Source organism: Desmodus rotundus, chromosome 5, assembly GCF_022682495.2.
Source record: "Desmodus rotundus isolate HL8 chromosome 5, HLdesRot8A.1, whole genome shotgun sequence".
Taxonomy (NCBI): domain Eukaryota; kingdom Metazoa; phylum Chordata; class Mammalia; order Chiroptera; family Phyllostomidae; genus Desmodus; species Desmodus rotundus.
The window spans coordinates 87,609,054-87,635,572 of record NC_071391.1 but is presented as its reverse complement, the minus strand read 5'-3'; the positions used below and the strand labels follow the sequence as shown (position 1 = coordinate 87,635,572).

The following is a 26,519-nucleotide window of genomic DNA, read 5'->3' as shown; positions in this document are numbered from 1 at the left end:
CCTTGACATTTTATGTATCTGTTTAATCCATGGACAATTTAATATTGATCAAATTTAGCACATGGCTCATGGATATCTGGATATATACTCTTACGTTCCATTTGTGGGTCGGTTTGTTATCTCGATACAAGGTGGAGTTCAGTAAAAAGTTTTTATTTGGTCATATCTTTTCATTATCCTGAAATATATCCACAATTTAAGTATCTTAGGTTTGAGTTTGTATTTTAAATGGAATATTTTATCAGAGTGGATCTCTACTGGGGGGCTTAGCCTAACAGGTGTACAACCTGTGGCGTCTCTGGGCAACCCTGGAGGAAGAGTTGTCTTGGGCCACACATTAAATACACAAACACTAATGAAAACTGATGAGCAAAAAAAAGTTTTAAGTAAATTTATTATTTTGTGTTGGGCTGCATTCATAGCCATCTTGGGCCACATGTGGCCCGCGAGCTGTGGGTTGGCCACCCTTTAGGTTTGAGTTTGTATTTTAAATGGAGTATTTTATAGTGCGAGTCTCTACTGGAGGGCTTAGAGCTTGATACAGGTTTCTGGTCAAGTGGCCTGAGAGTGAGTCCAGATGTATGCAGTTTATATGCTGGAAAATCAGCAATACGGATGCTTAGCGTACTCTTTCATATCTTCTTGGTTTGTGTTTTTGTTTACTCTTAAACTTGATAGTACTATTAATTTTCCATCAAATTTAATTTTATTTCTTTTCTATTTTGTGAATCCTGTGGCTAATAGTGAGGTTACAAAGTTAGAGTTTTTGATTTGGTTATTGCCAATCTTCAGACAAAAATGCACTTAACTGGGTATACCCATAGAGCCTACTGCTGTTTTATCTCATTAATGTTGGATGCTCCCTTTTCCATTGCATAGGCTGCACACATGTATTCTGGGGCTAAAACTGGGTTGGTGTTAACTGACATACAGCGAGAGCAGCAGGAACTCAAGAAACGGGACCAAGAAACCATGGCATTTGAAGGTAAAAATGTGAAAGTACAGAGATCAATTGAGGTTCATGTAGCTTTGCTTTTCTTTTTTAAACGTAGCTTATTGTACCTGATTTTTTAAGCTTTTAATTGCTATCAGATTTCAACTCTAATATTATGCATTATTTTACCTTCTCAGTGGGTCCAAGTGGTTCTTTTCCTTGAAACAATAGTTTTCAGGATCATCACCAATATGCACTTAGGTATTACTAGGAACTACTTGTAGTCTGGCTGCAGAAGTTCTTATTTAGTATCAGAATCCCAAGTGGTTGATTCCAGCTATTAAAGTATTATTTCTGATTTTGATACCTGATGTTTATCTTTAAAGGCATAATTTTCCTTTGCAGCTGAATTCCAACATGCTGAAACCATATTTCGAGATAAGTCTGGTCGTAAGAGGAATTTGAAACTGGAACGTTTACAGCAAAGGAGAAAAGCAGAGAAGGACTCAGAGAGAGATGAGCTGTATGCCCAGTGGGGAAAAGGGTAAGGAAGCCACTGAAAGGAAAAACTAGACTGCAGTGGCTGGAAGGAGTTATTTCCCTGCTCTTCTGACCAGTTAGTTTATGTTCTGCCTTTAACGCTGTTTTCAGGAATTGGAAACTCACTGTGTTCAGTCTCCTTTCTAAATACCGATATATTTTCCACTGCCAGTGGCATTCGAGGAATTTTACCCTTTTCATTATTTGGTCTAGGCTGTTAGAAAGAGGGGGTTCTTCAAATGTAGTGGTGTAGTTCATGTAAGTATAAGAGTAAAAGTGCTAAACAGTATATCAGATAGTCTTGGTTCTTTTTGCCCAGGCTTGTCCAGAGCCGGCAGCAGCAACAAAATGTGGAGGATGCAATAAAGGAAATGCAAAAGCCTCTGGCCCGCTATATTGATGATGAGGATCTGGATCGGATGCTGAGAGAACAGGAAAGAGAGGGGGATCCCATGGCCAACTTTATCAAGAAGAATAAGGCCAAGGAGAACAAGAATAAGAAAGGTGAGCCATCTGGGAATCATCAGAGATGGAGATGACTTATGTGAAGAGAGGATCATTAGGGTGATGATACATAGCTATGTGAAAAGAAGGCTTTCCCATAGAATCCTAGATTCCTTGTCTTTGAGAGTTTAGGTTCAACCTAATAGAGATTTCTGTATACTATTCCCCCCCCCCCGCAACTGAATTGAATTATATAGATAACTGATGTGTTTTCTGTCTTTTTTTCTCATTAGTGAGACCTCGCTATAGTGGCCCAGCACCTCCTCCCAACAGATTCAATATCTGGCCTGGATATCGCTGGGATGGAGTGGACAGGTACACCTGAATATTTCCTATACTTTTGTTTTTTCTTCCATCTGACCCTAACCTCTAACTGTAAATCACTCTACACTCTGCTTCATTCTCTGCTCTAATGACAAGGTTAATAATTTGTGGTTTCCTTGGTTCTGTTCCTGAGGTCCTCAAATCCCATTTCCCATGCTTAGAACACTCCTCCTCCGTTTTTCCTTTTCAAATCTTAAAAACCTCTGGACAAAGAACTCAGGTGGTCCAGATGGGATACCCTTTGTTTTTGAAATTGGTCACTTTCAATAATATTTTCTAAGGTTTAGGGTATGTTGTATCTAAAATGTAGCCCTTGAACCATCTCTTCACTGTCTTTGGAGAGATTACTTATGATACCTCAGTGACCCCTACCATCTTATCTTTTCATCTGCCTGCATATGAACGCACATGCTCTAACTTCCTGTCTGTTACCATGGATGAACTATGTGTGCACCTATCCAAAGTCAGTCTCTCTACTTAGATGTTGGATCCCACCTCCTCTTGCTTACTAAAAGACATTGTTGTTCAAGCATCTAATATAGTGATTCTCAAACTTTTTCATCTCAAGACCCTTTTACATTCTTAAGAATTATTGAAGACCTTGAAAAAGTTTTATTTGTGTTGTTTATATCTATTAATATTTCTAATATTTACCACATTTAAAATTAAACTGATAAGTTTAAAAAGCATTTTTAATTCATTAAAAAATAATGAAGCCATTATATTAGCATAATTACCATATTTTTAAAGGAAAATAATTATATTTTTCAAACAAAAATAGAATTGAATTAGTTTACATTTTTTAAAAAAGATTTCATTTATTTTATTTCTAGAGAGAGGGTAAGGGAGGGAGAAGGAGAGGGGAGAAACATCAGGGAGAGGGGGAATATGAGAGAGAAGCATTGATTGGTTGCCTCTCACATGTGCCCTGACCTGGGACCACACCCTCAATGCAGTCGTGTATCCTGAGTGGGAATTGAACCAGCAACCCCTCACTTGGCAGGATGATGCCTAACCAACTGAGCTGCACTGGTCAGGGCAAGGAATTGGTTTACATTTTGAAAATCTCATTCATGTCTGGCTTAATAGTAGAGAGGATTCTGCATTTAGTCTGTTGTAATACATGTAGTTGAAGTATAGGAAGAAAATTCAGCCTTATATAGAAGTGATTAGAAAACAAGAGTGTATTATATTTTTTGATACTACACAAAAACCCCAGTTTCTCAAAGGTTGTTTGTAAGGTGGAATCTAAAACTATACCAACCCCTGGCTGGTGTGGAGTTGGGTGGGCATTGCCCCACAAAGTGAAAGGTCACGTGTTCAGTTCCCAGTGGGAGCACATGCCTGAGTCATGGGCCAGGCCCACTGTTGGGGTGTGTGCAAGAGGCAACAGATTGATGTTTCTCTCACACATGATGTTTCTTTCCCTCTCTTTCTCCCTCCCTCCCGCTCTCTTTAAAAATAAATAAATAAATTTTTAGAAGTTTAAAACTGTATCAAAAAGACTTTTAATACTGTTACATTAATATCCATTAGGGTTCCCCTCTGCCCTACTTTGGGGTGGATATTTCACCCCTCCATGATTTTATAACATTGCACTCTACTCATTTGGAAAATATTATCTTGCTGGTTTTTCAGACCTTCCAAATATTGACATATTTCATTATACAATATCAAATAATCATTTGTTAACATTGCCTCTCATCTCATCACAAAAATCTTTAAATAATAGGACAGTAAAGAGTTTGTGGCGGTGGTTACAAATTTTTCAAAATTCTCATTTACACTTGAGAGTTCAAATTTGGCAACAAGTATTATGAAGCTGTTTTCTTTGAGGTAAAGCACAATAGCTTTTTAGATTCCATAAGATTTTGTACTTAGAGGATCATGTCCTGTATGAATACAGCTTTATATCTTCCTTCCCAACCCATATGCCTTTTATTTCTCTTTCTTGTCTTACTAGAACTTCCAGAGCAGATGTGGAATAAAAATAGGGAGAGCCTTGTTCCTAATCTTAGAGAAAAAGAAAACTGCATTGTTCCTAATCTTAGAAGGAAAACATTCAGTTTTTTACCATTACATCTGTTTTAAACTATAGCTTTTTTATAGATTCCGTTTATTGAGTTAAGAAGGTTCCTTTCTATTCCTAGTTGCTGAGACTTTTTTTTTCAGGCATGTAGGTTGGATTTTGTTCAAAATAACTTCTAATTTTTCTTTTGGTTCATTCTTTGATTCATGAGTTACTTAGGAGGGCATTGTTTAATTACAAATATTCAGACTTTTCTAGATATCTTACTGTTACAGATTTCCAATTTAATTCCACTGAGGTCAGAGAATATGCTCTGTAATATTTTGATCTTTCAAAATTTTGTTAAGACATGTTTTATGGCCCAATATATAGTTTACCTTGGTGAGTAGTCCATTTGTGCTTGAAGAAAATGTGTATCTGTAGTTTTTTGGTTCAGTGTTTTGAAAAAAAATTTTTAAATATACTTTTTATTTTGGAATAATTTTAGATTTATGGAAAATTTGCAAAGGTAGTATAAAGAATTCCTGTACACTCATTTAATTTCAGTCCCATTCATTATATCACCACAGTATGTTTTTCAAAACTAAGAAACCAACCTTGGAATGTTATTAATGTACCAAATTTTATTTGGATTTTACCAGGCTTTCCATAAGTGTCCTTTTACTGCCTAAGGATCCAGTCCAGGATACCACATTGCACTTAGTTGTCATGTCTCTTTAGTCTCCTCTGATCTGTCTTCTCAGTCTTTGCTTTTCTAACCTTCATAGTTTTTTGGAGTATGGTCAGGTATTTTTGTAGCATGTCTCTCAAATTGGGTTTTTCTGATGTTTTTCTCATGGTTAGACTCAGTTTATGGGGTTTTGGAAAGAATGCCACGGTGGTGGGTGCCCTTTTCATTGCATCATTTTAGTGGGTACATGGTAGTCACATGCCATCAGTAGTAATGTTGATCTCAGTCACGTGGTTCAGGTAGTGTTTGATGGGTTTCTCCACTTCAAAGTTACTGTTTTTTCCCCTGCTGTCCTCTGTTCTGTGGAAGTGAGTTACTGGGTTCACCTTACATTCAAAAGGGGACCAGTGGGTGGACAGCTACTTATATTATTTGGACTTTTTCTGTAGGGAAGGTTTTTTTCATTTCCCCATTTATTCAGTCACTTATTTATATTGTTATGGACTCATGTATATTTTATATTTTGGATTGTAATCCAGTAGTATGTTGTTCATTTTTTTATTTACATTGTTCCATTCTTTAGCCATTGGGAATTCTTTCAGGTGTCCCTTTCTCATGCCTCCATTTTATTTTTGAGTACCTTGTTTTTGATACTGTAAGATGCTCCAGGCTCATCTTCTATTTTCCCTGTCCCAACTCTAGAATCAGCCATTTCTCCAAGGAGCCCTGGCTGCTTTTCATGGAGATTGGTGTAAGAAACCAAGATTTGACTGCTAGATGTTACTGGGTGTCCTTGCTTCTAAGTCCTCTTAGCAGAAGTAATAGATGTTACTGGGTGTCCTTGCATCTAAGTCTTCTTAGCAGACAGAGCTAGGTAATGCATGTATAGTAATCCTCATATACCCATATCTCTGATTATTTCTGTATTTATCCATCTGTATATATCTGTGTATATACACACATTTTTCCCCAATTTTTACATTATTTTATTGTTGTTCAATTACAGTTGTTTGCATTTTCTCCCCACCCCTCTACCCCACCCCAGCCAAACCCACCTCCCTCCCCTGCTTCCACCTTCCCCCTTCGTTTTGTCCATGATACACACATATTTTTACATATGTATATATAATATGAGTTCATACTGATGTAACTAAATCTAATCCAGTAGTACCTTCCCTTCTTGCTTATTTATAAATACTCTCTCCAACATTTAGAAATCTGGCACTCACCATCTACTCTCCATTTTGCTCATCCCAAAATACAGGTAAACAGTTCCAGAATTTAAAAATTCAGAAAAGAAAAACAAGTTTACCAACTGGAGTATAGCATTTATGTGCATTGCCTTTTGTTATTTCCCTTATGGTTTAGCCAGAATACCATTTTCAACATAAAGGGTCAGCTCCCTGTTCCCTGCTCCCTCCACTGCTGTCATGTTATACATTTGTAATAGAGGTAGATTCATTTGTCATAGTCTTCACTCTATCCTGGGATCTCCTGACATTCTGGGCAATTTTTTTTCCTGTGTCATTTCCTTATATTGATGTTTACTCTTTATGAAGGTGTAGTTCTTTGAGGTTTGACAAATGCAGAGTCATTCATCCACCACCCTAGTACTATATAGCACAGATCCATCGTCCTAAAATTTTTCGTTTAAGTCCCTTTTAGTCAACTGTACCCCCTCCACCAGTCCCTTGTAATTACTGCTCTCTTTCTGTACCTGTAGTTTTTTCTTTTCTAGAATGTCATGTGAATGGAGTCATACAATATGTAGCCTTTTGTGTCTGACTTCCTGTAAAATGCATTTAAGATTTATTAATGTTCTTCTATGGATCAGTACTTTATTCCTTCTTATCACTGAGTAGTATTCCATTGTATGGATGCATTACAGATATCTTGGTTGCTCCTAGTTTGTAGTGATTATGAATAAAGTTGCAATAAACATTTGTGTATAGGTATTTATGTGGACATAGTTTTCAATTTACTTGTGTAAATACTCAGCAATTGCAGGGTTGTACACTGAGACTGTGTTTAACTTTATAAGAAACTGCCACATGTCATCCAAAGTGGCTATACTATTTTACATTACAGCAAAGAATGGAGATTCCTATTGCTCCATATCCTTGCCAGCATTGGTTTAGTTAGTGTTTTGGATTTTAGGCATGTAAGTTAGTTTTCAATTTTTTTAAATTCACTGTTTTTAAAAAAATGATTTTATTTATTTATTTTTAGACAAAGGGGAAGGGAGGGAGAAAGAGAGGGAGATAAACGTCAGTGTGTGGTTGCCTCTTGTGCACCCCGTACTGGAGACCTGGCCTGCAACCCAGGCATGTGCCCTGACTGAGAATTGAACCAGTGACCCTTTGGTTCACAGGCCAGCACTCAATTCACTGAGCCACACCAGCCAGGGCTAGTATTCAATTTTAATTGCTCTATTATCTTTTTAGTTTTACCTCTCTGCATTTTGTTTCGGTGTTTGGTCTAAGGATCACAATATGTATCCTTAACTTATCATAGCCTACTGAGGGTTATAATTGTACTATTTCACATAAAATATAAGAGCCTTACAACATTGTAGTTCCACTTACCCTCTGTTTTCTGTGCTACTGTTGTCATACGTATTAAATTAAAAAATGGTATAAGTCCCACAATACAGCTTTACAATTTTTACTTTACAGTTACATTTTTTAAAGAAATTAAGAAAACAAAAGGAAAAAATATATAGTTGTTAATATTTTACTAACATATTTTTACCATTTCTGTTGTCTTCCTTTCCTGAAAAACTTCTTTTAACATTTCTTCAGTGCTGGTCTAGTGGCAACAAATTTTCTCAGTTTCTCTTGATATGAAAATGTCTGTGTGACCTTTATATTTTTAAAGTGTGATTTAGGAAATAATTGTAGACTCACAAGAACTTAAAAAATTATTATAGTGTGTCAGTGTATCCCTTTATCCAACTTCCCCCAATGATACTATCTTATATAACCATAGTTCATTATCAAAATAAGGAAATTGATACTGGAGCAATTCTATTAATTCTATTAATTAAATTAGAAACCTTTTTCTTGCCTTCATTTCTGAAGGGTAGTTTCACTGACATGACTGTCTTTTGATTCACAAGCTTTACCCAGTGGATCAGAAGCTCCTTATCCCCTCCCCCTGTCCTTGGAATATGTGTTCCACATACTATTCTGATACTGGCAGCCAATTAAAGCATGTAGTCTTGAGAGAGTAAGATGTTCATTGAGGTCATCTGGACTGAACATATGGCTGAAAGTTAAAGCCTCTAGCTAGATAAACTAAGATTGTGGTGGGCAGGTACCTGAGATGAGCCTTACAATATAACTTTCCTTGTTTATTAAAATTCCAATCTGGAGTGGTTAGCCTCTTTCTTTGGTCTCTGCTTGTCTTCTGCATACAGGGACCAATTTCAGATTTCATCTAGGGACCTTCTTAAGTTGCAGTCTCATACATAGACCTTGGTCGACTGTACCAGAATTCTGACAGTATTGTCAGCCCTTTAAAGATGTTTTATCATTTTCTGGGCTCCATTTTTTCTGATTAGAAGTCAACCTTCAGTCCTCATTTCTTTTATTATTAACACACACATATTGTAATATATTTTTTCTGGCATCTTTCAAGATTTTCTTGTCTTTGATTTTCAGCAATTTGACTATGATGTGTCTAGGTGTATTTTTGTTTGTGATTATCCGGCTTTGGGCTTGTTAAGCCGGCTTTCTGGATCTGAATTTATGTTTTTCACATTTGGGAATATTTGGCTATTTTTTCTTTAGTTATTATTATTATTTTAAGTTATTATTTTAACTTAGAATAATATAACATATATAAATAATATATAAGTTATTATTTAGTTATTATTTTTTAACCACTATTTTTTCTCCTCTAATTACACTGTTTTTTACTACTTAATATTCTCTAACAGATGTCTGAAGTCTTGTTCATTTTTTAATTCATCTTTCTTAATATGGGATAATTTCTATTGATCCATTTTCAAGTTCATTGACTCATCTGCCATCTCTAATCTATTAGGCCTATACAATGAATTTTTCATTTAAGCTAGTTCATTGTATTTTCAACTCTAGAATTTCCATTTGACAGTTTATATTTCTCTGCTGAGCTTTCCCATCTGTTCATTCATTATGGGACATTTTTCTCTTCCTTGAGAATATTTACAATTAGTGCTTTGAATTCCTGTCTGCTTATTGCAAATTTGGGTCACCTATTAACAGCTTTTTCTTGAGTTTGACCACATTTTCTGTTTCTTTGCACATTTGGTCATTATATTTTTTTGTTTTTAATTTTTCCCCATTTTAATCATTTTTATTTTCAGTTACAGTTGATAAACATTATTATATTAGCTTCAGGTGTATATCCCAGTGATTAGACATTACATAACTTACTAAGTGATCATCCTGATAAATCTTCCACTCATCAAACAGTATATGTATAGTTATTAGAATATATGACACTGTTCCCTACACTGTACTTTATATTCCCATGACTGTTCTGTAACTACTAATTTGTGCTTCTTAATCCCTTCACCTTTTTCTCCATGTCCCCAACCTCCATGCCATCTGGCAATCGTCAAAATGTTCTCTGTATGTATGAGTCTGTTTTTGTTCTGCATGTTCATTTATTATGTTTTTTGGATTCAGTTGATAGATATGTATTTATTACTATTTTATTGTTCATATTTTTTTTTATCTTTTTTTTCTTCTTCTTAAAGAAGAAGACCCTTTAACATTTCATATAACCTTGGTTTGGTGGTGATGAACTCCTTTAGCTTTTTTTTTTTTTGTATGAATATTTATTTCATTTTTAAAAAATATATTTATTGATTATGCTATTACAGTTGTCCCATTTCCCCCACTTCACTCCACTCCATCCTGCCCACTCCCTCCCTCCCACATTCCCCCCCCATAGTTCATGTCCATGGGTCATACTTATAAGTTCTTTGGCTTCTACATTTCCTATACTATTCTTACCCTCCCCCTGTCTATTTTCTACCTACCATTTATGCTACTTATTCTCTGTACCTTTACCCCCACTCTCTCCCTCCCACTCCCCTGTTGATAACCCTTCATGTGTTCTCCATTTCTGTGGTTCTGTTCCTGTTCTAGTTGTTTGCTTAGTTTGCTTCTGTTTTTGTTTTAGGTGTGGTTGTTAATAACTGTGAGTTTGCTGTCATTTTTACTGTTCATATATTTCATCTTCTTTTTCTTAGATAAATCCCTTTAACATTTCATATAATAAGGGCTTGGTGATGATGAACTCCTTTAACTTGACCTTATCTGAGAAGCACTTTATCTTCCCTTCCATTCTAAATGATAGCTTTGCTGGATACAGTAATCTTGGATGTAGGCCCTTGTTTTTCATGACTTGGAATACTTCTTGCCAGTCCCTTCCTGACTGTAAGGTCTCTTTTGAGAAATCAGCTGACAGTCTTATGGGAACTCCTTTGGAGGTAACTGTGTCCTTTTCCCTTGCTGCTTCTAAGATTCTCTCCTTCTGTTTAAATCTTAGGTAATGTAATGATGATGTGCCTTGGTGTGTCCCTCCTTGGGTCCAGCTTCTTTGGGACTCTCCGAGCTTCCTAGACTTCCTGGAAGTGTATTTCCTTTGCCAGATTAGGGAAGTTCTCCTTCATTATTTGTTCAAATAAGTTTTCAATTTTTTGTTCTTCCTCTTCTTCTGGCACCCGTATAATTCGGATGTTGGAATATTTCAAGCCTGGAGGTTCCTAAGCCTCTCCTCATTTTTCTGAATTCTTGTTTCTTCATTCTGTTCTGGTTGGATGGTTCTTCCCTCTGGTCCACACCATTGATTTGAGTCCCAGTTTCCTTCCCATCACTATTGGTTCCCTGTACATTTTCCTTTGTTTCTCTTAGCATAGCCTTCATTTCTTCATCTAATTTGTGACCAAATTCAACCAATTCTGTGAGCTTCCTGATTACCAGTGTTTTGAACTGTGCATCCGATAGGTTGGCTATCTCTTCGTTGCTTAGTTGTATTTTTTCTGGGGCTTTGATCTGTTCTTTCATTTGGGCCCTTTTTTTTTTTTGTCTTGGCGCACCTGTTATGTAAAGGGGTGGAACCTTGGTGTTCACCAGGGTGGGGTAATGCTGGTTGCTGCTCTGTGATGCTATATGTGGGGGAGGGTCCAAGAGGGAGCAATGGCGTCTGCTCCACTCTCTGCTGGATTTCAGTCACTTCCCCTGCTACCCACAATGAAATTGGGCTCTTCTGGTGCTGATTCCTGAGTGGGTAGGTTTGTGTATGTTCTAGGCCCCTGTGGTCTCTCCAAGAAACTCTCCTGTGAGGCTAGGAGTTTCTCCTGCTGCCCTCTCAACCCCCACGGGTGTTTTCAGTCAGAGGTTTGAGGCTTTATTTCCCCATGCTGGAGCCCTGGGTTGTGTGGTCTGCTTCGCTCCCCTGCCGTTACTCCTGGTTTATCTATGCGCCAATGTGGGGCCATAGGATCTGCCAGCCACCACCTTGTGGGGTCTGCTAGCTGAAGCCTGGCCTGCCCTGTTCCACAGTCCACCACCTTGCTTGTTCCGCCAGCCACGGCCTTGCCACGAGTCCTTTCCACCCTGGCTGCCCATCTCCGCCCCTCCTACCAGTCTGGATGAATGTTTCTTCTTTATCTCCTTGGTTGTCGGACTTACATACAGTTCGATTTTCTGTCAGTTCTGGGTTTTTTTGTTTTTAACTTTGTTGTTAATCTTCTTTTAGTTGTGCGAGGAGGCACAGTGTGTCTACCTACGCCTCCGTCTTGGCTGGAAGCTCCCATACTTACTGATTTAAAGAGAGAGGAAGGGAAGGAGAGAAAAGGGAGAGAAACATTGATGTGAGGGAGAGACATTAATTGGTTGCCTCTTGTATGCACCCCAACTGAGGATGGATTCTGTGACCCAGGTATGTACTCTGACTTGGAGTTGAACATGTGACCTTCTGGTTTACAGGATGACACTCCAACCAACTGAGCCATACCAGCCATGGCCCTTCCCGATTTTTATCCACCATGTGTGGATGTGAGACCGGTTTATTCCACGTCTTTGCCCCTCCTACCAGTCTGAATGTGTCTGCTTCTTTAATTCCCTAGTTGTAGGACTTCCATGTAGCCAGATTTTAGGTGGCTCATTTAGAGCCACCTAAAATCTGATGGTTGTTCTGTAGTTTAGCTGTAATTTGGATGTGGTTGTGGGAGGATTCAAGTACCACATTAACCTATGCTGCCATCTTGTTCAGAAGTCTCTCTTTTCCTTAATGTATTCTGGATATTATGAATGATACATTGTAGAGACTTGCAATTCTGTTTTATTCCCCTGATGTGTGTTGATTTTTATTTTAATAGACGGTTAACTTGAGTATTTTTGAACTACAAACTCTGTCTCCTTTGCAGTGGGCAGCAGCTAAAATTTCTGCTTAATTCTTTTAATTTCTAGCTGCTGATTTTTCGTTGGGTCTAATGGGGTTTCCCCTGCACAAGCACACTTTAGCTGTTAGCCAAGGATATGGGGACATCTTATATGTAGATTTTGGGTTTTATCTCTTTTGCAGTTAGTTCCCTTCTTTCAGGATTTTCAGCTGCTGTGCACGCTTTGTACTAACATCTCAAGCCAATAAGCTTGTAGTTTTTTCTGCCTTCATGAACTGTGTAGATTGGGTAGTACCATCTGGAAAAAGCCTCACAAATCTCTTTTCACACTTAGACTCCCATCCTGATTCTGCCTGCTTTTAGTCACTCTCTCATTCCTTTAAATATGTTCAGATACTTGTATTTTTATATTTTGCCTATATTTAATAATTACTATCTCAGGGGAGGTTAGTCTGGCCAAATTCCTCTGCTATGACCGGAAAGTAGCACTCTACCTTATATGGGCCTAAGTCATTGTCTTCTGTCCCTGAAGTTGCCATCAAAGTTCAAGGCTCTAGTTCCTCATATTCATAGGTATCCTTAGGGTGGCTGTGGTTTCAGGCTAGCTTTGGTTTGAAGCTCATTGCATACTGGCCCTTTGTTTGATAGCAGGAGGATTTTCCCAAATGCTAATTTGCCATATAGCCAGAAGTAGAATTTTTGTAGCCACAACCCTAAAGATGTTTCCTGCTATACTGAGTTTATTGTTTTTTCTCTTTTCTAAATTTGTGGACCCCAAAGTTTGAACTCTCCCTCACCTAGTTTTTTACTGCTGTCTAACATGTCTACATCTCTCCCAGAAATTTTTCTCCACTCCTCATTCTTGTTTTCTCTTAGATTTTTCTTTTTAGTTTCCTTTCTCAAACTTTTTCATTATTTATTCTTTCATCATCATTTCTAGCTTTGTTTTTTGGCCCACAGAAAATGAATATTTCTAGAACAGATCTGCAGTACGTTACAGTTCGAAAAACCCATAAGGTTAATTAGTCTTAACTCCCATTCTTTAAAAGAGAAACTGATGCCCAGATGATTTAACAGCTGACCTAGAATCATTCAGTTCACCTGATAAAGCTGGAATTAGAACCCTGGGCTCTTAATTCTCTAGTCCAAAGCTCTTTTCTGTTGTGAGTTTTCTTGCAATTTGTTTTTGTAAAATTTTATTTAGGGTTTTTTTTTTGTTATTCATATGTCCTTTGTTTATATGATCATGTTAGTCTTGATGTTCTATAAGTACTTACTACCCAAGGCAAGAAGCTGTAGTTTCCTTGGTGCTCCAGAATACCATGCATGCTTCTAAGGATGGATATGGTGCCATTCATAATAAGCTTCCCTTTTTCCTAAATCCTGTTACTCATCCTACTCATCCCTTAGGGAAGGCCTTAGGAAATAGGGAAGCTTGTTATCCCAATTAGTTCACTGACACTTAGCATACATGTTATAACTTTAAGTAGCTACATACGAGGTTGGCCAGGGTCTCACAATTAGTGAGAGATAGTCCCTGAGCCTAGGAATTCAGTTTCTATCTAGAGGAGAAGACAAAGAGTAAATAAATTCAGTGTACTTGCTAAGTATTAAAAGAGAATTTTCAGGGTGCTTTGGGAGCACAGAAGAAGAGTAAATTCAGCCTTGGGAGAATGTGGCTTAGTCTTTAGTGATGTCAGTTACCTGCCAAGATAAGGAAAGGAAGGATGTTTAAGAAGAGGATCATGTCTAAGCATATGGAATGTCTTAGTGTTATAGGGGAAATGTCATAGTGATATAGTGTCATAGTGTTACAGCATTAAATGTGAAATGGAGTTTTATGAGATGACTGGAAAGGTAAGCAGGGCCTGGTCACAGAAGGCCTTGGAAACATTTCTGAGGAGCTTGGTCATCACATTAGAGACAAAGGGGAGCCATTGAAGGATTAACAGCATTTCTCTATTTTACTTTATTTTATTTAATTTTTTTTTACAGATTTTATTTATTTATTTTTAGACAGGGGAAGGGAGGGAGAAAGAGGGAGAGAAACATCGACATGCGAGAGACACATTGATCGGTTGTCTCTCGCATGTCCCCAGCTGGGGACCTGGCCCGCAACCCAGGCATGTGCCCTGACATGGAATCGAACTGGCAACCCTTTGGTTCGAAGGCTGGCATTCAGTGCACTGAGCCACACCAGCCAGGGCCATTTCTCTGTTTTAAATGAATGGATCATCATGGCAGTAATCTGAAACATTTGAAAGGCACAGTTTGGAAGTAGAAAGATAAGATACAGGGTTGTTGCAGTAGATCAAGCTACAGGAATGAAGCTCTGTATTGTGGCAGTGATACTAAGAATGGAGAAGAGGAAGATGTGGAGAAGTATTTAGGGGATGAGGTGGCAGAACTTGGTGACCAATTTGTGGAGAGGGAGAAATCACTGGGTTTGGCAATAAGAGAAGTCACTGATGACCTTAAAAAGAGAGAACTCTGTGACATAGTGAAACCAAAGCTAGGTTCTAATTTGTTAAGGAGTGAATGAAAAATGAGGAAGTACAGACAGTGAATATAGGCCCTTTTAAGAAGTTTACATATAACAGACAGATGCATAATACTAGAAGGGAGTTGAGGTCCTCTCCTTGAAACTCCTGAATTGGCTTTTATGACACCTTACTCCTCATTCTTTTCTCTTATTATTTCTTCTTGGCCACCTTTAAGAGCTTCTTTTCCTCTGTACATCCCTTAAATATTTCTTAGGGCTCCATCTATAACCCTTAGCTGTTCTCACTTTATGTGCCCTCTCTGGCCGAATCTTATCTAATCACACCTTCATTATGTACATGATTTCCAAATCTGTACTTGCAGCTCATTCTGGTTTATCTAGCTGCATATTACATTTCTCCATTGATACGTACTTAGGACACCTTAAATACAATGTATTCAAAACAACTCATCAACTTCCCCTACTCTAAAACTTCTCCTACTTTTGTATCTATCCTGGTATGTAGTAGCCTCATTCACCTAGTCACTAAAATTATTAACCTGGGGGTCATACTTAACTCTTCCTCCTTTGTTTTTATATACCTGGTCAGTCACTAAGTCCTACTATGTCTTCTCTCTTTCTCTCCCTCTTCTTTGTCATTGCTTTCATCACCTGTTGTCTGTACCATGGCAGTCACTTTTCTGTCTCTGGTCTCTTCCAGAGTGTTCTCTTTGAAGTGCAGTTTATATCCCTGCTTTAAATCTCTCCCTACTGGATGAAATCTAAGTTTTTTACTATGGTCTACAAAGCTCATTATGATTTTGCCTCTGCCTACCTTTCTAACTTTGTGTTGTGCTATTCCCTTTGTCATACTTTAGACTCCAGCCATACCAATTTGCTTTTGAATCCCTGCATATAGTAGGCTATTTCTCATTTTTGTGCCTTTGCTCTCGGGCTCATGCTTTACTCTCTGGAAATGTCCTTCTGATACTTCTGTCTCTCCCCACCTCCAACCCTCTGGTTAATTCTTTTAGACTTAGCTTAGGGAAGCCTTTCCTGATTGTTCTTGTCCATCTCCCTCCCAAGTTGGGTAAGATCTCCATTCTGTTTCTGTGATACCCAATATATACTTCTACCATAGTTTATGCTTTTTATTTTAATTTAAATGTCAATCTCCTCTACTAGTCTGTGAGTTCATCAGGACAGGTGCTGTGTCTACTCATTTTCATGATACAGTGCCTACCTAGTATTTAAAGAATTTACTAAAAATGTTTATGTAATGAATGGATAAAGTATAAGATATAGAGAGAGATCCTCTGAGAGTGAGTTGGGCCTTTAGAGAGTGGTAAATGTTTGAAACAGTTGTCAAGTAGGAGAAAATGATCTAAACAAGTACTAATAAAAGGATGAATTATATATTTTGCCCTTCTGATCCTGTTGCGTATGCCTTAAATATTTTCACATGCCTTATTTTCTTATTTGTTAGATTGTGAATCCTTTTCTTTTTTTTTTTTTTTAAAATAAATGTCCAATTCAGGATTCTGGCTGATTAATATCTTCTGATTGCAGATCCAATGGATTTGAACAGAAGCGCTTTGCCAGGCTTGCCAGCAAGAAGGCGGTGGAGGAGCTTGCCTACAAGTGGAGTGTTGAGGATATGTAATTTTTCTGGAGCTCTGGGGGTGGCTGTGGGTTGTGGTAGTAGACACAGGACGGCCAGATAGCCAGCTGTCTATGTAACAGTTGTCTCTGCTAATAATCAGGCCCATACAGACCAGCAACTCTTTGAATGCTAGTTTTGACCACTAGCATTTGAGAGGAAGAATATTTGAGACCTCATGTTTGGACTGAAGCACCTGTAATTCTCAGGTGTGCCGACACTGGCCGTTGTTGCTGGCTTTCAGAAGAAACATTGATTTCTCAGTGTCTCAAGATTTGTTCTTGGTTAGGTTTTTTAATAAATGTACATTTATTTTTTTAAAGTCACTTTCTTAACCGGGTTTTCTGTTTTGGGGAAGAATATAAACTAATAATATGGAACCCCCAGGGATCATGGAGGATAATGGTTGGATTTGGATTTTTCATTAATGTAGAAAGCGGTATAGTAGTCTCCCCTCTTATCTGGAATTTTGTTTTTTGTGGTTTCAGTTACATGTAGTCAACATGTCTGAAAATACTGAATGGAAAATTCCAGAAATAATAACTTTTAAATTGCCCATCATTTTGAGTAGCGTAATGAAATCTTGCCCTTTCCCACTCCATCTTGCCCACGATGTGAATCATCCCTTTGTCCAGCGTCTCTGTGCTGTATATGTTACCCACCTGTGAGTTACCTCGTATCATCTTGGTTATCAGATCAACTGCTGTGGTATTGCAGTGATTATGTTCGACTAACCCTTATTTTACTAATGGCCCCAAAGCACACGAGTAGTGATGCTGGCAGTTTGGACATGGTAAAGAGAAGTTATAAAGTGCTTTTTTTAAGTGAAAGGTATGTATGTGTAGGAAAAAACATGGTAGGTAGAATTAGTAGTATCTGTGCTATCAGGTGTCTACTGGGGATGCTCCAATGCACCCCCTGCAGATGGGGGCACTGTGTCAGTATGAATGTTCACAGTGGTAGAACTTTTCACTTAGAAAATAAGAGTTAGTGCTAAACTTGACTTAGGGACAGACATGGCTATTTGGAGATCTGATAAAAGTAGTATCACAGATTAGTGGGGAAGTGATAGGTGATGGTGCTCAGAAAATTGGCTTATTATATGGACAAAATAAAGTCGAATCCCTACCTCAAACCATATAAAACAAAGACAGATTCTACAGTGATTAAAGACCTAAATGAAAGGTAAAATGCTAAAGCCAATAAGAAAAAACAGAGAATGTCTTTGTGACCTTGTGTTAAGGATAGATTGGTGAAAATTCCCCAAAGCACAATCCATAAGATTTGATAGCTTTAACTACTTCATAATGAAAGATTTCTGGTCAACGAAGCATTCTGTAGTTAAGGCTACAGATGGGTGTAATTTAGAAAAAAATACTTGTAGTGTCTAAAACTGACAGGAGATTGCATTATATAGGGATTGAATATGGAAATAACTACTGCAAATGGGGAAGAAAAAACAAAATAAAAATGCACAAAGAATATGAATAGGTAAAATCTAAAGGGTTAAACAGAATGGCTAATAAATATGTTGCCTCATCAGTAACTAGAGAACTGCAAATGAAAACATTAATGAGTTTATATTTTATTTGTTTGGCAAAAATAAATGAGACCGAACTGTCATGGGGAATGAAAACTCATGGGAGTTTCAACTGGTTCATCCATTCTAGAGAACAAATGGGCAACACTTAATTGAAATAAGTAATATTTGCGATGCTGTGTTGCATAGTTTTTAAGAGTGTGCTTTGGCACTATACTGCCTGAGTTTGAATCCCAGCTATGCTGTTTCTAAGTGCATGACCATGATGAGCACTTCATTTCTCTGTGCCCTAGTTTCTTCATCTGTGAAATGGAGATAGTAGTACTTAACTCGTAAGTCTGTTGTGAGCTTAAAAACAGTGCCTGGCACATAGTATGTGTCACAGAATTGTTAGTGGTTATTATCATGTCTTCCTTTTCAAGTGTCTGTAGCCAGCTTCCACGGTGGCCCCCAGTGACCTCTGACTCCTGGTATGCAAGCTCTCTGTAGTCCCTTTCCACTACTGGGGTGTGTAACTGATAGAGGATGTATGAGAAACGTGTGACTTCTGAGACTAGGTCATAAAAGACATTGAAGCATTTGCCTTTAGGACACTCAAACCAGCCCTCTGGAGAGGCCTATGTGGAGAAGAACTGAGGCCTCTCACCAATAGAGAGCACCACGTTACCAACCGTGTAAGTGAACTAGCTTGGAACTGGATCTTCTAGCTCCATTCAAGCCTTAAGATCCATCTGCCTTGATCAACAGTGTGACCACAGCCTCATGAGAGATCCTGAGTCAGAATCACCCGGCTCCAAATTCTTAACCCAAAGAAACTGTGAGATTATAGATGTTTATTATTTTGTTAAAATCATATAATTCATATATTATATGAGAGATAATTCATATATTATAGATTTTACCCACTTAAAACATATAGTTCAGTGACTTTGAGGTATCAAAGAATTGTGCAACCATCACCACAGTTAATCTTGTACCATTTTGATTATCCTGTGGATACAAGAAACTTTGTATCCATTAGCAGTAACTCTCCACCTGTCCCTAACTCTCCCAGTCCTAGGCAACCACTGATTTACTTTGTATGTATAGATTTACCTATTCTAGACATTTTATATAATATGTGAATGGGAGTGTCACATAATATGTAGCCTTTTGTGTATGGCTCCTTTCACTTAACATAATGTTTTCAAGGTTCGTCCATGTTGTAGTATGTATCAGTACTTCATTCCTTTTTGTGGCTGAATAATACTCCCTTGTATGGATATACCACCTTTTATTCTTGTGTGAAGTGATGGATATTTGAGTTGGTTCCACTTTTTGACTACTGTGAATACTGCTGCTATGAACATTTATGGACAAGGTTTTGTATGGACATACGTTTTCATTTTTCTTGGAGTAGAATTGCTGCTGGGTCGTATGGTAACTCCATATTTAACTTTTTGAGGAACTACCAAACTTCCAAACCAGTGTATGAGAGTTCTAATTTCTTCACATCCTTTGTTAACACTTGGTATTATATTCTACTGATAATTGTCATCCTAGTGGGTATGAAATGGTGTCTCGTGGTTTTGATTTACATTTCCCTAATGACTAATAATGTTCCTATTTTTATGTATTTTCTTTAGAGAAATGTTTATTCAAATACTTTCTTCTTTTTTCAGTTGGATTATTTGACATATGCACACTTATGTAGAATTCTTTATATAATCTAGGTTATAAGTCTAATTAGATATATGATTTGTAAATATTTTCTCTCATTCTATGGATGTTACTGTTTTAAGCTTCTACTTTGAAGTAATTTGTTACACAGCAGTAGATAACTAATGCATTGTGTACATACCTTACCTCAAAGCAGTTCCATCCTGGCTAGATCCTTCAGAGAATTTGCACAAATCCACAAGGAGTTACATATCTATGTATAGCAAGATATTGGAAGCAACTTAATGTCTCTCCCTATAGGAGATGGTAAATAAAATATGATATGTGCCTGTGATGGAATATTATATTGTAGAAAGCAGTCAGAAGCAAGCAGTTAGGGATTAGTGACATGTAGACTCCAGGTGAGGAAAATAACAATGAAATTTACAGCAAAAACCAGCTAAGTAAATTAAACACATGGAGCAGCATTTATTTATTTAAATATTATTTTCAATTACAGTTTATATTTAGTATTTTGTCTTAGTTTCAGGTGTATAGCACAGTGATTAGACAGTCATTTTTTTTAAGTATATTTTATTGATTATGCTGTTGTCTCAATTTTTTTCTCCCCTTTATCCCCCTCTGCCCCGCACACCCCCACTCTCCCACATTCCCCCCATTTAGTTCATGTCCGTGGGTTGTACATATAAGTTCTTTGGCTTCTACATTTCCTATACTATTCTTAACCTCCCCTTGTCTATTTTATGACTACCTGTTATGCTTCTTATTCCCTGTACCATTTTCCCCCATTCTCTTCCCTACCTCTCCCCACTGATAACTCTCCATGTGATCTCCATTTCTGTGATTCTGTTCCTGTTCTAGTTGTTTGCTTAGTTTGTTTTTGTTTTTGGTGTTTTTGGTTCACTATTGGTAGTTGTGAGTTTGTTGTCATTTTACTTTTCATAGTTTTTGATCTTTTTCTTAGATAAGTCCCTTTAATATTTCATATAATAAGGGCTTGGTGATGATGAACTCCTTTAACTTGACCTTATCTGAGAAGCACTTTATCTGCCCTTCCATTCTAAATGATAGCTTTGCTGGATACAGTAATCTTGGATGTAGGCCCTTGTTTTTCATGACTTGGAATACTTCTTGCCAGTCCCTTCTTGCCTGTAAGGTTTCTTTTGAGAAATCAGCTGATAGTCTTATGGGAACTCCTTTGTAGGTAACTGTCTCTTGTACTCCTGCTGCTTTTAAGATTCTCTCCTTATCTTCAATCTTGGGTAATGTAATTATGATGTGCCTTGGTTTGTGCTTCCTTGGGTCCAACTTCCTTTGTTTTGAGTCCCAGTTTCCTTCCCTTCACTATTGGTTCCCTGTATATTTTTCTTTATTTCACTGTATATAGCCTTCATTTCTTTCTTAATTTTGTGACCATACTCAACCATTTCTGTGAGCATCCTGATTACCAGTGTTTTGAACTCTGCATCTGATAGGTTGTCTATGTCCTTGTCGCTTAGTTCTTTTTCTGGAGCTTTGATCTGTTCTTTCATTCGGGCCATATTTCTTTGTCTCAGCATACTTGTTATGTTGTAAGGGGGTGGAGCCTTAGGTAGAATACCATCTACCTAGTTATTTGCCAGGGCAGGGCAACCAACGTTGCTGTGTTGTGGTGCAGTCTGGATGAATGTTTCTTTTTTAACTTCTTGGTTGTCAGACTTCCATGCAGTTTGATTTCCTGGCAGTTCTGGTGGTTTTTTGTTTTAAAATTGTTGGGGTTTTTTTGTTTTGTTTTGTTTTTGGTTGTGCGAGGAAGTGAAGTGTTTATACCTACTCCTCCATCATGGCCAGTGACAGTCATATTCTTTACAAAGTGTTCCCCCTGATATTTCCAGTACTCCCCTGGTACCATACATAGTTATTACAATATTGCTGACTATATTTACTATGCTGTGCTTTACATTCCTGTGGCTATACTGTGACTACTAATTCGTAGTTCTTCATCCCTTCACCTTTTTTTACCAGTGCCCCAACTCCCTTCCCACTGCCAATCATCAGTCTGATCTCTGTATCTACGAGTCTGTTTCTGTTTTGTTTATTTTGTTCTTTAAATTCCACATATGAGTGAAATCATGTGGTATTTGTCTTTCTCTGACTAATTTATTTCACTTAGCATAATACCATCTAGGTCCATCCATGCCATTGCAAATGGTAAGATTTTCTTCTTTTTTATGGCCCAGTAATATTCATATATATATGTATGTATGACACATATACATACATACACATATGTCACAGCTTTTTTACCCACTTGTCTATTGATGGGCACTTGGGTTGCTTCAGTATATATTGTGGCTGTTGTAAATAATGAGAGCAGCATTATTTTTTAAGGAGGATATACATCTACCTAACTCAATAAACTAGGTCTGTGGGAAGGAAGAGAGTGGGAGTAGAATGGGGAAGGAAGGAGGGAAAGGGAAACAAAAGAGTAGCCTTACGTGGATGAATATGATAATGTGTCCTGAACTCAGGCATGTGATAAACTCAGCTCTCAGCCTGTGAGATCCTAAGCACAGCTCTAGAACCAAGATCTTCTGCTAATGGAATTGACATTTGGTACCTCTATCGTTAGGGTGGGCTAAACTGCTGTGGTAGCCTCCAAATGGACTGGTTTACCACAACAAGTTTTTTTTTTCTCCTTCCTCACTCATGTAATGTCCAGGGTAGTTTCATGTTGGGGTAGTGGGGGGAGGGGGATACTCTACTCCATGCAGTCATTTAAGGACCAGGCTGAGGGTAGCGTTAACATGGCCTCAAAGGTTGCTTTGGGCATTGCCATTTTAGTGAGTTGAGCAGAGCTTGGAGGATTGCTTGGCGGGTGTTTGGGCTAGCTCGAGAAGTGGCGCACTCTTCTACTTACTTTTTGTTGTGTGGCTGCCCTTAACTCCGGGGAGCCTGAGAAAGGTAATGCACACCCAGGAAGAAGCTATCACCTCTGCTGCAGAATGCATTTACATTTCCAGACATTTGAGACATACATGGGTTTTGAAGTAATTTTGAGATCTGAAAATCCCAAAGGTATTCCATTCTCTAAGTGGAGATCCTCAGCTGGAGTTCCTACCAAGACAGGGATGTCTGTTCCCCAGCTTTGGCCAGTGGCTGTCAGAAAGGAGCTTAGGCAGAGAGATGAAGGGTAAACTGGAATCATGTCTAGAATCAACAGTTGTGAAATGGAGATACCTTTAGGGAGGAAACAAGCTCAGAAAATAAATGCTCAGGTTGTACATCAGCATGTGCCAGAGCTGGGACTAAAACCCAGTGTGCTACTGGGTTCCACCCTGTTTGTCTTGTCCCTTGACTCCTTGTTGTAAACTTTTTAAAACATTAGTGCTGAAACTTGTGAAATTAAAATAAAGTCTAGAGTTTTGTTTATAGAAATATGCCAATGTTAATTTCTTAGTTTTGACAAATGTACCATAGTTATGTAAGAAGTTAACAGACAAGGAATTTGGGTGAAGAGTAACGAGACTCTCTGTACTGTCCTCCTAACTTTATGTAAATCTAAAATTTTTCCAACATAAAAAACTTATTTTAAAAAAGTCTCCAGGGGATATAGACTATAGACATTGGATTCCACTCTAAGTTATTATTTTTGAATTTATGCTTTTGTAAGTTATTTTGTAAGCTAGCCCCTTTCCCTAACCAGAGGTGGCAGTGAGTACATTCAACACCTGGCCCATTGTCATACCTCTTGAACAAAGCTGGGTTTCATTTTCATACGGGTGCAGGTTTTAACTTCCATTTTTGTGTGTACCACACTGTTTCCTAGGAACAACTCACATTAAGAGGCTGTTATGGACTGAATGTTGTATCCCCTAAAATTCATACGTTGAAATCCAGCCCTCACTGTGATATATTAGGAGGTGAGGCCTTTGGGAGTAATTTGGACTTGATGATGGAGCCCTGATGAATGAGATTAGTGCTCTTATTAGTAGAGAACCAGAGAGCTCTTTTGCTTTTTCTATTACGTGAGGACACAGCTAGAAGTTGGCCATTTGTGAACCAGGAAGCCGGCTGTCACCATAAACCGAATCTAGTGGCTCCTTGATCTTGGACTTCCTAGTCTCCAGAACAGTGTGAAAGAAATATTTTTTTTTAAGACTATTTATTTTTAGAGAGGGGAAGGGAGGGAGAATGAGAGAGAGAGAAACATTAATGTGTGGTTGCTTCTTGAATGCTCCCTGCTGGAGACCTGGCCTGCAACTGAGGCATGTGCCCTGACTGGGAATCAAACCACAGGAGACACTTTGTGGTTCTCAGGCCGGCACTCAATCCACTGAGCCACACCAGCCAGAGTGAAATATTTGTTGTTTAAGCCACCTAGCCTATGGTATTTTTGTTGTAGCAGCCCAAGTGGACTAAGAAGACAGAGGCCCACAGGGCTTAGAAATTGTAAACCACAATTGTTTCTCTTAACAAGGGAATTTATTACGAGCAGAGGCTATGGTGGAGGGAAAGCAGATTCGATTTCAGGTGAGCTCTGTTTAGTAGTCATTGGTGGAAAATTAATCAATTCTTTCTTCCTTTTGATTTCTCTGCCTTTATGTGTGTGAGCCCAGCACAGCCTGTGGGGCAGAGACCTCCAAGCCTCTTCAGCTGGTAGCTGTTATTTCCTAGGCTGGCTATTAGACGGCAATGCCATATTCCATTTCTGGATTGGGCTAAAAGGGCCCAGGGTGTATGCACATTTTCAAAATATTAAGACAGAATTTCTCAAGAATATAGGTGACTAAATTCAGTTGCATATTTCTCCATTTCTTATCCTTCCCTTGTATCCAGAAACATAATTCCGTCTTCAATATGGTAATGATTTTCAAGACAGAGACCTGATATTTAGATTTTGAGCATAATCTCCCTTATTTGGGCCTTGGAAGCTTCTCTACATGGAAGACCTTTTTTTTTCTTCTCAATCTAATTCAGACCCTCTCTTCCTTTCCTATGACTTCTCCACTCTGAAGTTTAGACTTAAAGCAGTGAGCAATACTAAAAACTACTGAATTGTACACTTTTAAAGGGTGAATTTTGTGGTACGTGAATTATATCAATTTGAAATGTAAAGAAAAAAAGCAGCAGTGAACAAACATGTAGCTGAAATAGAATATAATTAATTGATGGTACTGACTTGAGAGGCCTTGATGCTTTGTCATTGATTCTTTGGTAAGAGGGAAATACTCTGCCCTCTTTAACTTTAGGTTTGCTGGACACAGAATGCATCGCTCCTTTCTAAAGAGGTCACTCACCCTTGCTCAGGCAAAGGGCTGGATGAAGGGTTAGGGCGTGGTAGGGAAACCTGGTAAGAAAGTCGAGTCGAGGCTGTGAGGTAGCTGTCTCGAGAACTGGGTTTTAAGTTTGAGTTGGTTAGGAGATACATGTCCTGAACAGTATATTTTTGCATAGATTATTTGATCTCTTTCTCCAGATTTTTAAAAAATTTTGAGTCCTGTTGGCATAAGTACTTCTGGAGCTGGCTTTCAGGCAGCTGGACTGTGCTGTACAAATAGGCAGAGAGATTATGGGCCACGCTGGAGCTGAATCATCTCTCTCCTGTAACATTGGCTTTAATTGCCATATATGTTACTGTATCTGGGAATGACTCAGTTTCTCCTGTGTACCTGAATGTTTTCCTTAGCTCAGTAGACAAATTGTGTTTGCCTCACATTCGATGCTGTTGACCTTGGGCTTACAGAAGCTTACCCTTTCAGGAAAAAAAGGGCATTTAGGAGGTCTGGTGGTAGTTTGATCCTTAACCAGTGCCTGTGAACCCAAATCCTTGAGAGAGGGCCAAGAGTCATCAGCTGAAACAGGAGTAAATCTTCCCCTTCCTGCACATTACCTTCAGCACCCTCTGCCAGCTAAGGAATTACAAGGAGGCAAGGTAAACTAGAGCTTAGTAAGCAGGACCTGTTTTCTTTCTTGTCTTTTTCATTTGGCAGGTGAGAAAACATTTATGCAAAGAGGTAACTTGCTCAGAATTGCTCTGAGTTGAAAAAGAGCCAGGATTTAAACATCAGACTCCCTACAGTTCTTTCCCACCCATCCTCACCCTGGTGGCAAGGTGAGAAGTAAAGCAAGAGTTCAGGGGACTGCCCCCTGCCCACAGTGGGAGTTCTTACCAGGGCTTCTCATAGCCTTTGTAATGAGAGTCTCCATAGTGTACTTGGGGTTGAGTTCTGCAGTCCTGGAATAATTGCTTGCTGGGTGTTTCAGTTTGGAACTTGGCTATCAAGACCCTGAATGTGCTAGAGAAGCACTTACCTCTGACTTTTTATCAGGGACTTGGGAGGAGGTAGAATCTGCAAAGAGAGGAATGCATGTCTGGGGAAATAATAGTAATGATTTTTAATTGCTATATTTTATTATGTGTTTACCATGTGTCAAACATATGTTAAGTGCTTATGTACCTCACCTCTGTGGTCAGAGAGACATCATAGTCTGTAAATGGCTGCAGATTTGGGAAAGCCAAATTTCTAGATTTCCCAAGAAAAGTGGAGTAGGAGTGTCCTGTCAGGGTTAACTCTTTCTCTTGTTCCCTGCTTCCACCATTGGGTTGGAGGGAGTAGTTAGGACCTTCATACTGATTACCTCTCTAGACAGAGAGCTTGGGCACTTTACCCTAGTCACTATGTCTCCATCAGACTTGGCAGTGCTCTTCCTACCCAGGGGGGTCATCTACTTTGGCCAGCTTGGCTTCTGATGCTGATGGGTAATGGGCTGCCAGCCAGGGGCAGTGTCCCGCACT

The 26,519-nt window shown here is 38.5% G+C and overlaps 1 protein-coding gene across 1 annotated transcript in view; it reads left to right on the top strand.

Annotated features, from left to right (window-relative positions):
- BUD13 (BUD13 homolog) overlaps window positions 1-16,864 on the top strand; it is a 29,980-nt gene extending 13,116 nt beyond the window's left edge. Inside the window, exons 6-10 of the mRNA XM_024570944.3 lie at window positions 880-985; window positions 1,340-1,478; window positions 1,794-1,978; window positions 2,212-2,293; window positions 16,452-16,864. Coding sequence (XP_024426712.2) covers window positions 880-985; window positions 1,340-1,478; window positions 1,794-1,978; window positions 2,212-2,293; window positions 16,452-16,545 — 606 coding nt within the window. The 3' untranslated portion in view covers window positions 16,546-16,864. The remainder of the gene's footprint in view (window positions 1-879; window positions 986-1,339; window positions 1,479-1,793; window positions 1,979-2,211; window positions 2,294-16,451) is intronic.
- The last annotated feature ends 9,655 nt before the right edge of the window (window positions 16,865-26,519 follow it).